Source organism: Vulpes vulpes, chromosome 12 (assembly GCF_048418805.1).
Source record: "Vulpes vulpes isolate BD-2025 chromosome 12, VulVul3, whole genome shotgun sequence".
Taxonomy (NCBI): Eukaryota; Metazoa; Chordata; class Mammalia; order Carnivora; family Canidae; genus Vulpes; species Vulpes vulpes.
In genome coordinates this window covers 161580759-161598829 of record NC_132791.1, presented here as the reverse complement: position 1 = coordinate 161598829, position 18071 = coordinate 161580759, and the positions used below count along the sequence as shown (strand labels likewise).

General features: G+C 49.3%; 1 protein-coding gene across 3 annotated transcripts in view; it reads left to right on the top strand.

The window, feature by feature from the left end:
* The window catches only part of ACOT7 (acyl-CoA thioesterase 7), a 100953-nt gene that overhangs the window by 64677 nt on the left and 18205 nt on the right, over nt 1-18071 (top strand). For all 3 annotated transcript variants that reach the window (XM_072731130.1, XM_072731131.1, XM_026005117.2), the window contains one exon: nt 11436-11552. In XM_072731130.1, the coding sequence (XP_072587231.1) occupies nt 11436-11552 (117 nt within the window). The remainder of the gene's footprint in view (nt 1-11435; nt 11553-18071) is intronic.

The following is an 18071-nucleotide window of genomic DNA, read 5'->3' as shown; positions in this document are numbered from 1 at the left end:
GAAGGAGTGGCTCTTCCTGAACACCTCGTGTAAGGTAGACCCCTCCCCAAGCTGCTGTGTGCCAAGCACACTTCACAGACACTTGCATGTTGACTCACCACCCCACCCAGCATGCGGGCTCACAGGGTGGGGACTTGGTCCCATGTGCTCACTGCTGCATCCCCAGCCCTGAAGGCAGGGCCTGGAGCAGAGCAGACACACAGGGCTGCACTTTTTCCACACAGGTGTGGAAAAAGTGCAGGGAGCTCTAGGCGGGGAGGAGGGCCGCAGCACAGCAGCAGTGTTGCCCCCACCCCACCCCGGAGGAGCATGCACAGGGCTCTGAGCCCCAGGGATGCTACAGAGCACTACTGAGACACCACCCACCTGAGACATCAGGGGACAGACCTCTTACATGCCACATGAACATCCAGCAGCCAAGGGCTCATGTGTGGCTATCAGAGTTCCTAGGCCTGGGGGACTGCATAGCTTAGCCGGGACCTGAAGGAGAAGGCAGGAGGAGGAAACGATGGGCTGAGGCGGGTGGTACCCGGGCAGAGAGGAGGCCTCCCACCCAGATGCTCCTGTCTGCTTGGTTTCCGCAGGGCGGTCGGGAATTAGTAGTGGTTTGCACCTGTGGGAGGAATTGATTTCATTGCAAAACACAGAATAAGGCACAGATGCTCATTTCCAGTTTTAGGGCCTCATCTCACTGGGGCCCCCGCCTTCCTGGGAGACAGTGTGCCCAGCCCTTGGTTTGGGGAGAGGGAGAAAAGAGGTGAGTGAGGCACGTTTCTGCCTTTGAGGAACTGGAGGAGTGGGGTCCTGAGGTGAGCAAGCACATGCTGGTTCGGGCCCCCATCTCTTCATCACGCAGCTGAGTGTTCCTCCCACTTCTCACTTTCTAAGAACCAGTAGTTTTAAAAATGTCATTCTCTGCGGCTGAAGCCCCAGAGAGTGGCTTCATGTCCACCCAGATGGCTCTGAATGCAGGGCCGCAGGCAGGGTCTGGTTACAGCCCTGAAGCCCCAGGTGCTGTGAGCAGCGGCTGCTCCTGCCCTTGTGGGCTGGCCATGGGGTCCACCCACTGGTCTGACAGCCCTGCTGCTGTCTGTCCTGGGATCTGGTTTCCTCCTGCCCACCACCCCCTCAGTGGCCTCCATGTGTGGCTGGCCAGCAGCCCTCTTCGTGCAGAAATGCAGACTGTTTTTCTCGAGAAACCCGGTCAGCTGTACAGCAGCAGAACGTCCTTCTCTTTGGATGTACTGGGATCTTTTGTCTTTGGTGCCAGATTAATTGGCTTTTGCTTCCTATTTAGTGCATCATTAGGGGCACGGATGTCCCCTAACAATGTCTTTCCTGTTCAGTATCCTGAGCATGGAATTCTTAAATATTACCCTTCACCCTGGCTTGAGTCTTTCCTTTGAGGAAGCTGACACCCACTGGCATGGCTCGGCCTCCCGAGACCCGACCTGGCCCTGCATGTACCCACGCTTCAGCCTGCCCTACCCAGAGTGGGGCAGTGTAGGGGGCTTAGCCGAGCACTGCCATCTGATCCCTAATCTCCCTGGCAGTTGGGACAGGAATCTGCCTGCCCTACTTTCCCTGTGTTGATTCTCAAAGAACAGTAAGCATGTTCGGTTGTGACTCGGCACAGAATGTAAGGGGAAAACATGGCCAGCCAGCCCCTTCCCTGGCTCCCTGGATCTGTGATGCTCCCGGGCATGTGGGAGCCACCGTCTAGCTGTGCCTGAGGCCTCTGCCAGAGTTCCCATTTTTGGTATTTTGACATTAAAAACCCATCATCTTTACTACGCTGTGTATTAATTGCCAGAAATAGGGACGCCTGGGTGGCTCAGCGGTTGAGCATCTGCCTTTGGCCCAGGGCGTGATCCTGGGGACCCGGGATCGAATCCCACATCGGGCTCCCTTCATGGAGCCTGCTTCTCCCTCTGCCTGTGTCTCTGCCTCTCTCCCTGTGTCTCTCATGAATAAATAAATTAAAAATCTTAAAAAATAATAATAATTGCCAGAAATAATCTGTCTTAACCACCTCATCTAATATTCCCTGCCCTTGGTTCTGGCTCACTGAGGTGCCCACAGGTACTTTTGGAACATGGGAGGGAGATGCCAGACTGTCTTAGGAGCCTGTCACTCAGCCAGCTCTCAGAATAACCCGTTGCCATTGCTGAGGGGTGGGCTAGTTAAAATAGGATGAACTTACTATTGTTTTCTTAATATAGGAGGCTGGCACCCACACTCCGTCAGCTGGGATTAAATATAGAAACGGGGGCATCTCAAATCGCCACCCACGGTGCAGGCAGCGGTGCTGGGCTCTGAGCTGCTAACTGCTGCTCTGGGTTTGTAGGCAGGCGTGACCCAGGCAGCCAGTTGGGCCTGGGAAAATAAATTTAAGCCTCTATTTTTAAGCCAGCCAACACGTTGTCGATACTTAAAAAACCTATGAGCAGTTAAATGTTAGATTCAAAAATATCTCCGGTACCCGCTGTTTATCTGTGTGTTCGTGGCCAAGCAGGTTTCATTTTCTTCCTTCCCACAATTCCTAGAATGGATGCGGAGTCCAAGGACAGCAAATCTACAATTTTGTTGTCATTTTTTAAATGGCGAATCCTGGGTAGTGAGGATCATGCACGACACTGTAATTTACCAAAGTGATGTTCCCGTCACCGGCAACCCCTATGGTGCCTGAATCGGGAGCGATTGACATGGTTTTCAGGGGGACCCTGAAAAGAGGCATGTTTTGGGAGGCTCGGGTACTCGATGTTTCCAGTTTAAGTGTAGAAAAGGGAGCAAGAAGTGGGGACTGCAGTGTCAAGGAGACTGGCAGCGTTGGCTTCTCCGGCCAGACAGAGGGCCCAGTAGCACAATTAGGGGGAGACCAGTTACAAACTGGGTGGTGCGGGGGGTTCCACAAGGTGAGGTTGTTTGTTTTTCATAGGATTTACTTTTCTCAGTGGACACATGAATTGTAACATATCATGTCATTTGTGGTAATGGTCCTTACAAACGTGTCAGGACAGGATGAGATGTTCCATCATCTTATTTCTGCATGGGCCACCTGAACTTATGGTTTTCTCCCAGCAGCTGGTGACAGGAGCATCTCAGAACCAGCCCCATGCGAGTCCTTCCTCTCCCTGCCACGAAGAGGGAAAAGACAGCTGGAAGTCAGCTTCTTATTATAATTTCAATGTTAGGAGATCAGCTCTCTTCCCTCTAAGTAGACACCAGAGGTCACTTGACATCTGGGACCCCAAGGACTTCAGTGTCCTTGCCTTCCCTTGAACCAAGAAGGCTGAAATGTGCCTTTTTAAAAACACAGACTCTGGGGGTTGCCAGGGACTGCAGGCAGGTTCCCAGTAAGGCTCGTCTTCTCTGGCAGACATTTCTGCTTTAGCTCTGATGCCACGGCTTCTCTCAAACACTACAGGCACCTGGATACCTTTTCTTTTCTCTTTTCTTTTTTCTTTTCTTTTCTTTTCTTTTCTTTTCTTTTCTTTTCTTTTCTTTTCTTTTCTTTTCTTTTCTTTCTTTCTTTCATCAGTTTTGGGGGGGAAGGCAGAGGGAAAGGGAGAGAGAATCCCAAGCAGGCTCCATGCCCTGTACAGAGCCTGACGTGCAGCTTGATCTCCCTACCCTGAGATCGTGACCTGAGCTGAAATCAAGAGTCACTTACTGATTGAGCCACCCAAGCACCCCGAGTGAGATCTCCCTGATTCCAGGCCAAACAGCTGAGTTTTGGGCAGAGTTTTTCTGTGTAGTGAGCCCTGAAATCTACCTTGCTGTCACTTCTCAGTTTCCCCTAGACCCAGACCTCCCCCAGTCCTCTGTGTCCTGCAGACTGTGAGGATGGCTCCCCATCCTGGATTCCCGCTGCCATGGTAGTCACTGTTCCCAGTACCTGGGATAAATCCCCAATTTGGGACACAATCTCATAGTAGACACGCATGGTACAGCTGTGCCTGCCCCCTTATCTGGGCACTAGAAGTCTGTGAATTCAGTCCTTGAGTGGCCTTTGGCATAAAATGCCAATGTGTGTGTGTGTGTGTGTGTGTGTGTGGTTTGCAGGTAATCACAGTTCTCCCCTGTCCTGGCTCAGATTTGTATGCTGGCTGTTGGGGTCAGGAGGAGGCTTTTTTTTTTTTTTTTTAATTTAAATTCAGTTCATTAACATATAGTGTATTATCACTTTCAGAGGTAGAGTTCAGTAGTTCATCAGTTGCACATCACACCCAGTGCTCATTCCATCACGTGCCTTCCTTCATGCCCATCATCCAGTTACTCCATCCTCCACCCCCTCCCCTCCAGCAACCCTCTGTTTCCTATAGTTGGTTTGTCTCCCTGATTTTGTCCTGTTTTATTTTTCCCTCCCTTCTCCTATGATTCTCTGTTTTGTTTCTTAAATCCTGCATATGAGTGAAATCATATAATTGTTTTTCTCTGACTTACTTTTCTTAGTATAATCCTCTCTAGTTCTATCCACATCTTTGCAAATGGCAAGATTTTATATATATATATTTTTTAAAAATTTTATTTATTTATTCATGAGAGACACACACACAGAGAGAGAGAGAAAGGCAGAGACAGAAACAGGCTCCATGCAGGGAGCCTGACGCGGGACCCCATCCCGGATGTCCAGGATCATGCCCTGGGCCAAAGGTGGTGCCAAACCGCTGAGCCACCCAGGCTGCCCAGATTTTATATTTTTTGATGGCTGAGTAATATTCTAGTGTGTGTGTGTGTGTGTGTGTGTGTGTGTGTACCACATCTTTATTCATTCATCTGTTGATGGACCACTGGGTTCTTTCCATAGTTTGGCTATTGTGGACATGACTACTATAAACATTGAGGTGCAGGTGCCCCTTCGGATCATTATATCTGTATTTTTGGAGTAAGTACCTAGTAGTACAATTGCAGGGTTGTAGGATAACTCTATTTTTAATTTTTTGAGGAGCCTCCATACTGTTTTCCAGAATGGCTGCACCAGCATGCGTTCCTACCAGCAGTGCAAGAGGATTCCCCTTTCTCCACAACTTTGCCAACATCTGTTATTTCCTGACTTATTAATTTTAGCCATTCTGACTGGTGTGAGGTGGTATCTCATTGTGGTTTTGATTTGTATTTCCCTGATGCCGAGCATTTTTTAATGTCTGTTGGCCATTTGTCTTCTTTGGAAAAATGTCTGTTCATGTCTTCTGCCCATTTCTTGATTGGATTATTTTTTCTTTGGGTGTTGAGTTTGATAAGTTCTTTATAGATCTGGATACTAGCCCTTTATCTGATAAGACATTTGCAAATATCTTCTCCCATTCTGTAGGTTGTCTTTTGATTTTGTTGACTGGAGTTTCCTTTGTTGTATAAAAGCTTTTTATCTTGATGAAGTCCCAGTAGTTCATTTTTGCTTTTGTTTCCCTTCTGGCAATGTGTCTAGCAAGAAGTTGCTGTGGCCAAGGTCACAGAGGTTGCTGCCTGTGTTCTCTAGGATTTTGATGGATTCCTGTCTCCCATTTAGATCTGTCAACTATTTTGAGTTTATTTTTGTGTATGATGTAAGAAAGTGGTCCAGTTTCATTCTTCTGCATGTGGCTGTCCGATTTTCCCGACACCATTTGTTGAAAAGACTGCCTTTTTTTCCATTGGAGAGTCTTTCCTACTTTGTCGTAAATTAGTTGACCATAGAGTTGAGGGTCCATTTCTGGGTTCTGTATTCTGTTCCATTGATCTTTGTATCTGTTTTTGTGAGGAGGCTGTCTTTTTAAATGTCACTCTCCAACAGACATAGCAAGACATAGCAAGGTGAGTGTCGGTTTTGGTATCTGACAAATCACCTAGCTCACGTGGCTTTGGATTAGACAAGCATACCTTTCTTGGCCTCAGTTGTGACTGGTTGTGAACCAGGTTGTTACCCAAATATGGGCTCTACAGCTCACTAGCGGCTTCCTTGGGTTGAATGTGATCTGTAGTGGGTGATCTTTCATTAGTTTGCTCATTCATTCGTTCATTCATTTAGCACAACCCTTTCCTGAGTGCTGTCTGCCAGGTTCTCAATTGGGTGGGGGACACAGACAATAAGGCATGTCCCCACCTGATGCTGGCTTCTGTGTCACAGGTGTTACTGATGGTCTGCATCAAGACACCGTACAGAAGTCACCCATCTGCTCCTGTCTCTGCCTGGCCTCTGCCCTGGGCTCAGAGCTGATCCTGGTCAACACATGCCTGTGGGTCCTGTGATATTTTTAGTAACAGCAAAGTCGCTTGTGGAATCTCTACCTGCATTTTAGATAAATGGGGGGAAAGCCCCTCTTCCATTATTCTTCCATTCTTGATGGGTTCCACTTTTTTAGGACACACAAACAAGGGATTAGATGTAGGTACTTCCTGCATTCCAAACATTACTTCCAATTCAGACTCCACCTTCTCCACCCCAAAGTCGATGACACCACCTGGTGGCTCTTGCTGGCAGCTCTGGTGTCATGACCTTCCATGTCCACACATGCTAATTTTACTGCCACCCCCACCTATCACCATGATCTTGCACTCTCTTCTTCCTATCTTATCTCGGGCAGGAATTCCATCTCAGATGTCAGTGTCATGGGTCCTGGATTAAGAGGCAGGCAGTGTGGCGTGGCCTCTGTCTGGTGTGCCTTGATCAGAGGCTGGTCCCCATGCTACCCCAAGCCAGTGCTATGCCTTTGGACACATGCCTCTCTGTGTGTCCAATTCCTGCTTTGGAAAATAGAGACCGCAACATGCCTACCTCCCAGGGCTTCTGTCCAGGGAAGGTCAGTGTTCACTCAGTTATTCATTCATTCATTCCTGTGTTCAATGTTTATAGAAAGTGTACTGGGGAGCAGATACTTGGGCTATGTTCTCAAGCAAAACAAAGTTCTCTCCGTCCAGGGCCGACTTGGCACAGGAGAGCGCAGTGTGCCTGAGCAGTGGCTGCCACTGGCCTCTCAGGAAACCCAGCCATTGTTCTTCACAAATAGCTCTCTGCTCCCAGCGACACTCATCTCCTGGGCCAGACTTCACTGTCTCCTTCATTTTCTCTTGAAAAATCCTCCTCGTCTCTGTCTCATCAGAAGGACCCCTGATTTCTTAGATGACTCCATCTAAGAAAAGGACAGCTACGTGTAATGCACATTCTGTTGCAAATGTTTAAAATTTTCTAGTTAAAATGCACCAAACTCTCCCCGAACACTAAAAAAAGGGATTTTAACTGAGTTTTCTACAATTTCTACCAGAATCCTGTCTCTTCATCATTCTTGTGTTCAGCTATTCCTAGATTCTGGAATGGCATTTCCTTAATGTAAATCATTGCCAGTGCTGTAGTGTTTCATGGCAAATGCAGCCTCTCTTGACACTACTTCAGACTGAATGAGCTTTTGTTGGCTGCCGAGGAAGTTTATGTGTTGTGCTTAGAGTAAGCCTATGGGAAAATGCCTTCTGAATTCAAAAACAAGCGAGTAGGGACCACTTATCCAGCTATTGGGACAACTCAATTCTTTATGAGGCAAATCGACCGAGGAGAACTCTGTCTGTGGGTTCTCAGTCCCTCTGCAAAACTGAACGCACATGCACACACCCCACACCTGCATGCGTACACCCCACACCTGCATGCACACGCATGCACAGGCCCTATACCTACATGTACACACACGCACACCTGCAGGTGCATGGATGCTCACATCCCCACACGTACATGCACACATATGCAAACACACACCACACTTGCATGCACATACCCCATGCCTGCACACACACACCCACACCTGCAGGTACACGCATGCACACACCCCCACACCTACATGCACACATGTGCATGCACGCACCCCACACCTGCTTGTGCACCCTGAAGCTGCACTGCATGAGGAGATGGTCTGTGGCTCTCAGACCTGCTTCTATGCCCTCTGGCTTACATGTGGTAAGGGGAGGCTATCACTTGGACCTCATCCTTGTCTCCTGAGCTGAGTGTATGATTATCATTCAGAGTGTTTTCCTGGCATTCTGAGACATTTCACTTCTCTTTATCTTCCAAGCATCTGATCTCTTACAAAGTCTCCAGTTAAATTGGTGTGGGGTTTTACAAACCTCCACTAGCCCTGCATGCTGTCGTGGAAGCTGCCACTGCTGGGCTCACGTAGCATGAAGGTGCTGTCACCTCTTGTACCTGCACTTCCAGAATCCAGAGCTCCAAGGGCCATCTGCCTGCCCAGGGTCCCCTGCCCGGCAGTGGTGGGGGTGATGGAGCAGTCATACCCAGGCCATCTGACCCCAGAGTCCAAGCCTGAACCACTGCAGTGGGAGGCTGTGCTCACACCACAGTGGGGTTCATCCAGAGGCTGAGATGGTCCTCTAGGGAGGCAGTCCATACTGATAAGCAGGATGACTCACCTGGGCACTGTTCTGTGTTTTCCCTGATTAGAGTGCCGGGCTGGGGACATAGCTGAAGGTCCTCTGCCTTGCCAGCCTGTGCTTGCCCCACCTTCACTAACACCCCCTTCTGTGAGTAGAAAGGTCCAGAAGGTCTCATGGGGGGCTTCAGGAAGGCTGCCTGTGTCCATTTCTAGTAACAACTTCACCCAGCAGAGACTCCTTGCAAAGTGCAACCCTTTGTCTCAGACCTCTGAGCCAAGCAACTTGAAGGCTAGAGGCTCCCTGCCCTTGCAGGACCCCCTGGCTTTGGTCACCTGGAGAGAAAACCTGGCACCTGTAATTCTTTCCTCTCAAAAGAGCTACTGGCTGAGGATTTCTTCTACACAGTCTTTAGAATTAGGTTGGCGTGTGTGTTTGAGCCTGTGTTATTAATTTGAAAACTGAGGTTACCAATCCCTTCTTTCTCGGATCAAGCATCAATGCGCCAGTGTGAAAGCGCCTTTAAAACGGCAAGCAGCAGGACACCAAGGTGGCTCAGTGGTTAAGCTTCTGCCCTCGGCTCAGTGTGTAATCCTGGAGTCCTGGGATCGAGTCCCACATGGGGCTCCTCTGCCTGTGTCTCTGCCTCTCTCTCTCACTCTCTGTGTGTCTCCCATGAACAAATAATAAAATCTTTAAAAATAAAAAAATAAAACGGCAAGCAGCATCCCAGCTGATCATTTATCACTACCGTAATATAGCAGCATCTTTCGTTGAAAAACGGTAATAAAAGCATCATTTTTTAATCACAAACAGGAACGTGTTTTTTTAAAAAATATTTCTATTCTAGAAATGCTCAGATATGTGCAAAAGTAGGATAAGAGTCTACTGGACCCTAGGTGTCCCTCTCCTAGAGGGCTCCACCCTCTGTCTCCCAAGTTCCTTGTAAGTAGTATCTTTTATATTTGTACAGGGCCTCTGGTCCAGTATGGAAGGGACCTTTGTTCTTTTTAGTTCTGTTGTATTTTGTTTTCCCCACACAGTAAAGAGAGTTTTAATTAGTCACCAATGTTTAAAAATTGGCAGATTCCTCATAAATGTATAGGTTCTGGTCTTGTCTGGAAACATCAGAAGGCTGGCGACATGGGGCCCTCATTCCTGGGGATGGGAGGCAGTAGGCAGGGCCAGGCAGTGGCCCTGCTCACTACCCTACAGCACCTGCCTGATCCTACAGGCATTTAGTTCTGCAAACCTTACCCCAAACATGCTTCCCCATGAGCCTGGCTTTCATGAGTGGGGTGACATCTGCTTTTCTGCCTCTCTTTGGATTTTTAGAAAGCATTCTGTATCCTGGGTGAATGTACATGAGTTTCTAATATTTCTTATCTATCTATCTATCTATCTATCTATCTATCTATCTATCTATCTATCAAGAGTGAGAAGAGCACTGGGTGGGGGGCAGAGTAAGAAGGAGAGAAACTCTAGCAGACTTCCCACTAAGCGCAGAGCCAGATGGGAGGCTCTATCTTATGACCCTGAGATCAAGAGTCAGATGCTTAACCAACTGAGCCCCCTAGGCACCCTTTAAGACTTCTTTCTATAGCTATTAGGTTGATTGATATCACTCTGATGCTTTTATAGATTAAAAATGGCTGAATATTGGTAATCTCACATAGTTTGGCCTAATAAAAGACATGGCTTAAATGTTTTTTTTTTTTTTTTTAAGATTTTATTTATTTATTCATGATAGAGAGAGAGAGAGAGGCAGAGACACAGGCAGGGGGGAGAAGCAGGATCCATGCAGGGAGCCCGACGCTAGACTTGATCCTGGGACTCCAGGATCGTGCCCTGGGCCAAAGGCAGGCGCCAAACCGCTGAGCCACCCAGGGATTCCTGGCTTAAATGTTTAAATATGAAATAAGTATTATGTGCTGTCCTGGGGGGCAAGAGTTGGGGGTGGGGAAACTAGCAGGTGTGCAGTTGTGATCTCGTCAAATTAAGGGGGGCAGTGAGCAAAAGCCAGCGTCTGCAGCCTCAGGTTTTAAAAAAACCTTGGCCTGCTGTGAGCCTGCTTTTCTTGTTTGTTTTATATAACGCCTTTATTATTGTGATGATTCACATGCCATACAACTCATCCATTACAAGTCATTGATTTTTAGTGTATTCCCAGTTATGCAACCATCGCCACAATCAATGTTACAACATTTTCATCTCCCAAGGAGAAGCTCCATACCCATTAGCACTCATTCTCCATTTCTCCCTGACCCCTAGCCCTGGCAACCATTAATCTGCTTTCTACCTCTTTAGATGTATGTACCTGTTCTGGACCTTTCTTATAAGGAAGATCCTACAGTTTCTGGTTTTGGACCTGGCTTCTTCCACTGAGCATTGTGTTTCTGGGCTCCGCTGTGTTGTAGCCTGTGTCAGTGCTTTTTTCATTTTCATGGCTGGATAATACTCCCCCATGTGGATGGGCCACATTTTCTTTGTCCGTTCATCAGTTGACGCACATGTGAGTTGTGTCTGCTTTTTGGCTGTTGTGAATAATGCTGTCATGAAATCCGTGTACAAGTTTTTGTGTGAACATGAATTTTTAGTTGCCATGGGTACGTACCTAGGAGAGGATTTGCCAGGTCATATGGTAACTCTGTTTAGCCTTTTGAGAAATTCCTGACGTTTGCAAAGTGGCTGCACCATTTCCATCTCCACCAGCCGATGCGTGAGAGCTCTGATATCTCCACATTCTCACTGACACTTGCTCTCTGACTTTGGATCCAGCCATCCTGGTGGATTTTGTAACAAAACCTTCCTGGGGGAATAAGGTATCTGTAAAGGATAGGAAAAGGATTGTCACTCTATTAGCAGCCTAGACCAGCAGCTGTGGTAGTTTTCAGAAGCTCCTGAGGAAGCCAGGTTTACAGCATGAGCTTCAGCAGTGCCCTGATCATGCACCCCCGTAGCCACCCCTGGCGGCAGCCCCCCACTGGGGGGTAGTGGGAAGACTCTGTCTTATGACTGGTTTCCAGGGTGGAAAAATAGCCGCCTCCCTTGTCTGATCTGCCATGTGCCTTTTCTCTGTGCAGGTGTCACCATGAAGCTCATGGATGAAGTAGCTGGGATTGTGGCCGCACGTCATTGCAAGACCAACATTGTCACTGCTTCTGTGGATGCCATTAACTTTCACGACAAGATCAGAAAAGGTAAGGAGCCTCTGCTGACAAAAGGAAAGTGGATGGCCTTTGGCTCTCTGACTCCTTTGCCACTTTCCTTTCGTCTTGCACCAAGTGTTGCCAGCACCCTAGTGTCTGCCCATCTGCCATGAGAAACAGGAATCCAGAATCTTGTGCCTTGTTCTTGCTGATGCATCTGTGAGACTAGGATTTGTTGGTTTGATTTTTCAGTCTAGTAAAACCTGGAATTCAGATGTGTTTGGGGCCTTTAGGCTACTGAAGAGTGCCATAAACTCATCCTCTTAAAATGCTCCACAAACAGAGCCCTCTGAGGACCTTACGTGCACAGTTGCAATGCCTGTTGCCATCAGATTTTATGCCACCATGCACATTTCCTCTGGGGAAAGAATAGATTATCCAGGATATAAGTAGTGGCAGGGTCTGTGCAGAGAAGCCCGTGGACCACAGTTCTCAGCCAGCCCACCTGCACCATCTGGAGCAGTGCTGGGGTTTGGTCTTTCTCCCAATCCCAGGGACTCAGTCACCACCACAGGAGACTGGGCCAGCTTATCACACTCATCCCACATTACTGCCGAAGGTGTGAGGTGACCGTCCCCTCCCGACACATGGTGATTTCTGTGTGTGTTGTGTCTTCTGCAGTGAGGCTCTGTGCCCTAGAAAGGTAGCATTTCCCTGCGAGGTCGGGTGATGTCAGGGTTGTGAAAGCCTGGTATTGATTCGAAAGCAAATTCGAAAGCAGCTTCGTTGTGAAAGCAGCCTCCCTGGAAAAGCTGTCGGGGTGGTGACTAGAAGCCTTCAACCACCTCTGTGAGCAGAGCAGTGCTATGTCTTGAGCACCCCCAAGGCCTTCCCGACCCCTGTAGGCCCCAGGGCCGCTGCCGCCACCATGCTGTCTCCTGTGGAACACACTGGCAGTGCATGCCCAAGTGCTGGGCCAGAAGGGCCCTGGAATTGGAAGGGCTCACCTGCCCACCCTGGGTAATCAAGAGCAGATGAAGCATACCCTAGTAGGATCTGGGTGCTCTTAGGATGAGGAAGAGGTCTGTGCGTTGTGTTCTTGACTTTGCAAACTCCCTTCATAAGCTGCAGGTGTTTGCCACAGATGCAGACCTCAGGGTCATTTTAAAATTTGTCCAAAACAAGTAGGTTTTGTCATCTTGGCTGAGGCTTGGGTGTTGTGTACAGCGGTGGCATGAATATTTGAGAAAGATAGAATGCCATGCTGCGATTCCCTACTTCTCTTTTTCTAGAACTACTCCCTGGATAAGTCCCTGCGATCAGAACTTCATTGTTAAATACAACTTCAAAATCCACAGCGGAAAACACATTTGTATTCCATGCCCTTGCTCTGTTGAGTGTCTCCCAGGGGCCCTTTGAGAGCTGCCAGCTAGAAAAACAGACTTTCCTGGAGAGCCAGCCAATTTGCTCTATGTCAGCCTGCTCAGCAGATGGGACACTCCCTGAGAATGACCCCAGTCTTCACCTCCAGCCCCTTATGTGGCCAGAATTAACTTCTAAGGGGCAGTTGAGGAGGGAGAGTGGTCAGTTCCTAGTTCATAGGAATTACTAATTTGCAGGTGAGACCATGAACTCCACTTGGAGGACAATGCCCTTTAGGACTCGTTAAACAGCATGGAAGCCATTGTGGCAACCTGTGTATGGAACTGCCCTTGACATACACTTTCAGTTTCTAAAATGTTAACCCTTATTCCAAAGCACAGAGAAGGGAATATTCATTTTCAGAAGCCATAGTTCTGGTGGGACATTCCCCTCTGGATTGCTCTAGCAGGCAAAGGGAGAGTAGGCTGCAGAGGCCTGCCTGGCTGCACCCTTGGATGCTGAGCCTACACAGTCCCTGCCCTCGCCGGTGGCCCAGCCCCAGCCTGGAGCCTGTGCCACACAGAGCCCCTGTGCTAGTAACCCCTGGCGAGCAGAGACATCATTTCTGCCTTCTCAGATCACTTCTTGTTTTGTGCATAAAGGAATGTGGACCAAACTAGCAGCTCTGGAGTCTGGCCTATTTCTGTGCCAGTGTCCTCCAGGGGCTGTTAGACACTGTCACACCTTATTTGTTTTCTGGAGGAGTGTCCCTGTGTGAAGCTGTGGGCTCCTCTGTCCTCCATGCTGTCACTCTGCTGGAGAGCCCACACCAGTGTCCCTGGGCGGGGTCTCAGGTCTGGCAGCACACAGGCCACATCTGCTTCAGAAACAGAGTGGGGGGGATCCCTGGGTGGCGCAGCGGTTTGGCGCCTGCCTTTGGCCCAGGGCGCGATCCTGGAGACCCGGGATCGAATCCCACGTCAGGCTCCCGGTGCATGGAGCCTGCTTCTCCCTCTGCCTGTGTCTCTGCCTCTCTCTCTCTCTCTCTCTCTATCATGAATAAATAAATAAAATCTTTAAAAAAAAAAAAAAAGAAACAGAGTGGGCACGTCTTGTCTTCAGTACCATGGGGTAGAGGTTTGTGCAGGCAGTGCGAGGCAGGGGTGACCCTGCCTGCAGCAGATCCTTGACAATGGGCCACCCATGCGTGCTAGGGGATGGAGATGGACATTCCTGCCTGTCCTGCTTTGATTGTCTGATGCAAAACCCCTGAAGTCCTGTTATGCCCAAGCCTGGGGAGCTAACTGTGGCCTCCAAGCTCCTGCTGTCCCTGAGTCATTGTCTCCTCCGCTCCAATGGAAAGGAGCCAGGAGAGTCAGATGCTGCCACCCTGCCAGGCCTACTGGCTGGTGGGCCCCCAGCACACTGTGGTGTGTGTCCCTGGTGATATAAGGGACCATGCACTGGGGACTCCACACAGCAGACCTTTGCTCCCTTGGTCTGAGGCCCCAAGTCCCAAATCCAGGTGTGGGTAGGGCCCCTCCAAAGGCACTAGGGGAGAGCCCATCCTGCCTCTTCCTGCCTCTCATGGCATTTCCTGGTTCGGGGCCACATCACTCCAGTTTCCCTCCACCTTCCCGCTCCCATCTCTCTTTTTTCTGCCTCTTATAAGGACACTTGCCACAGGATTTAGGGCCCACCCAGATAATCCAGGAGACGTTCATCCTGAGGTCCTTAAATCAGTGGCATTTGCAAAGGCTCTTGTTCCCAGTAAGGTCAGAGTCGGAGCTTCTGAATGGACTTAACCTTGGCAGGGGCCACTGTTCAACCCACTGCACAGGCTTTCTCTCCTTACAGCTTCAATCTTGTAGACACTAGCTCACTTCCTCATTTGCAAGATTATGAGATGGAGAAAATCTCTTCTGTGCCTAGAGTTGCCCCATTCCCCACCCAGGGGTGAGTCCTTCCCTTGTGAGGGCCAGTGGTAAAGCCAGCACCCAGCCCAGAGGAGGAGTGACCCTGAGGGGCGCAGAAGGGAGGGCCCCCTGTTGGGTTGGGGAAGAGCCCCAGGACCTGACTCCTGAGAGCAGCCCCACAAGAACAGAGTTGACAGGCCCCATGCTTCTCTGGTGTAGGGGGCACCAATGAACGACCAGTGACTTTCCTCTACGTGGCAGGAGACAGGGTCAGCCCCAGGACACAGATGAGTAGAAAGGACAAAATGACAACACACAGTAGCACAGAGTGTGGAGCTGCCCTCTTTTTTGTTGGGCATAGAACTAACTCATTCCTAAGTTGAGTGCAAAATGTGATCAGCACAAGGACTGTTTTTTAAATAATATTTTCAAAGAAAAGGCACACGCAGGCGGCTGAGCCAGTGGGCACCCTGGGGCTATGGTCACAGGGTAGCAGCTGTTCATGGCCAGTGTCTGGCCTCCTCAGATGCACCACTCTGGAGATGCAACCCTAAGAGGCCCCTGCTCCTCCTGGGAGGCTCTGAAGGCTAATCTGATGCAGGGGGCCAAAGCCCAGAAGCACAGACAGCCAGACATGCCACCTATATGTGAACTCGCTGTGGCTGCTCTAATGAATTAACTGCAAAGCTAGTGACTTAAGAGGTCACAGATTCCCTCTCTTGTGGTTCTGGAGGTCAGGCATCTAAAAGAGGTCCACGGGGCTGTGTGGTGTCCAGAGGCTCCGGGGCAGGGGGTTAGGGATCTGTTGCCTTGACTCTTCTAGCTTCTCAGCCACCCCATGTTCCTCCGCAGCCTCTGCTCCTGTTGCTGCCTCTTCCTCTTATGTGACCTGCTCCCTCCCTCTTACGAGGACCCTCATCCTGACAAGGGCCAACTGGATGGTACAGCAGCACAGCAGGGTGGCTCACATTGTGGGGTGGGGTGGGCAATCGCTGCTGGCACCTCTCAGGGCCAGCTGGTGAAGCTTAAAGACCTGAACTAACTTTTGTACGTCGCTTGCTCTATTGCCAGTTTTTTCTTTTTAAGATGAGATGTTAAAATGCCAAGGCAGCTGTTAAGGAAAGTAAAAGTGGAACATACTTTCTGTGGATATCATGGTTTGGGAAGCCCTGGCAGGAAAACCTAACGCTGGAGTTGTTTGTAAAAGAGCCATCTTCCCAGACTATTTGGGTGGGAAGTGAGGAATCTTCTAGAAAATGCTTTGGGCTGTGTTATGTAAGAAACACCAAAGTTATTTCACTACCTCCATGCTTTGCTGAAGAAAGCTCGCTGCTCTTTTTGGAACTTAAACACTGAGCCGTTCTTAACGTTTGAAATGCTTGGCAACCCCTCAGCTGTGATAAGAGCAACTTTTTATTATTCTGTTTTCTAAATCCCTGCAAGCTGTGCGGTCTGCCCTGGGAGAGACTCCTTGCTGCTGGGGGGTCTGGTGAGGCACCTGCTGGCCCTCCTGGGCTGGACCCCTCCAGGCAGCTCAACAGGGATTCAGAAACAGAGAGGAGCTGTGGTTCTTGAGTGTGCTTCATGCCTCACTTGGAGGGGCATACACGTTACCTTTCCTGGTGCCACAGGAACTCATCCCGTTTCCAAATCTGGAATGCACCCGTGCCACGGGGTTACTCCATGGTGGAGCTAGAGGGCAAGTGGACAATCGGGTCTAGGGCCAGAGCTCTGAGCCCCTCGCTCTGGCGCCTGCTCACTACCAGGCTTGAACAACACGGACATCCACCACTGGGGCACAGGCATCACCTTGGTGGGGATAAGCTTGTACCCTTGCCAATCAAGTGCAGCGCCATTCACCTTTGACACTTAACACAGCTGTTGCAGTGGTAGCTGGCCCACACAGCTGTGTATGGAACTCTCCTGGCTTTCTCAAGCCTCTTGAAAACATCATTATGGGTTCTTGCTAGGGGAGTCCAGCCCCAAGGAAGGTGCTGCTCTTTCGGTGTCTTTGTCATCAGCCTTGGCCCAAAGGCCCTTTTGCCAGAGTCTGAGGCAGGCAACTTGCCCCCCCCACCTCCAGCTACACCCTCAGTCCCATCAGATTTCCCAGGGGTGGGGACCCACCTGTGCCATCCCCCACAACAGTTGCTAGCCACCAATGGCTATTTGCATCATAATTAAAGGTAAGCAAAATGGAAACTACTGCTCCTCCATGCCACTCACCACATTTCAGGTGCTCAGGAGCCACGTGTGGCTGGTAGCTGCTGTATAAGATGGCCCAGAGAGGACATTTTCACTATCACTGAAGTCTGTTGGACAGCCCTAATCTCTGGGCTGTCTGGACTCCATCCCCAGTGTCTGATGCTTTAGCAGGGATTTCTGTAGACCACTAGATGTCACATGGATGCTCAGCACAAAGCATGGTGCCTCAGCGCCCCCCTCAGCAGGGTCCCACTGCCACCCAGGTTTCCACAGAGTGGGGTGTGGAGCTTTCCCTGCTAGGAAGCCTGTGCTCCCAGGGTACCACCAGCATGCCATCCACAGGGGCACCCTGCTCAGACCTCAGGGGGCCCAGTTGAGGTTCACTAGATAGGGCCAGCTTCTCAGCTTCTTGGTGGTATTCAGGGGCCTCTGCTTTTTTTCTGGAATTCACAAGAGGAATTTGATACCAGCTCCAACTCTCAAATTCAGTTATATATATTGATGGTTGGAACCACTAGAGAAGAGACTGAACTTAAAAACATTAAAAAGTTGTGTCCCTTCATTTTTGTTGGATACTTTGTGGCAAAATAACTGCAAGTATTAGCTTTCTGGGCCATTGATGGAACGGATTTCCACTTGCTGCCACCCACCACCTTTACCCCCCAGAAACCCACCAGGTCTGCGACCATGTGGCTGCCAGGACCCTGGCTCAGTTGCCTTTGGGATCTGTTCATTTTTATTTGGAGCTTCATTAGATTTCTAGATTCTTTGTATTGTCATAGAATATCTGCTTGAAACATGGAAATGTCACATTAAGTGGTAGAAATGTGCAATAAAACCATTTAAAAGTAATATTCTCTTCATAAAAAAAAATAAATAAAAGTAATATTCTCTTTATAAAGTATCGAGCTCCCAATTGTATAGTTACTAATGATTTAGAGTCAGTAGCATCCCCGAAAACCTGGACCACATTAAAATCAGCCAGAGTCGCATCTATCTAGGTAGTTGAAATGATTTTCTATGGTAGCTGTAACAGTTTACCAAAAACAATGGCAACAACACAGATCTGCTGTCTCCCCAGTTCTGG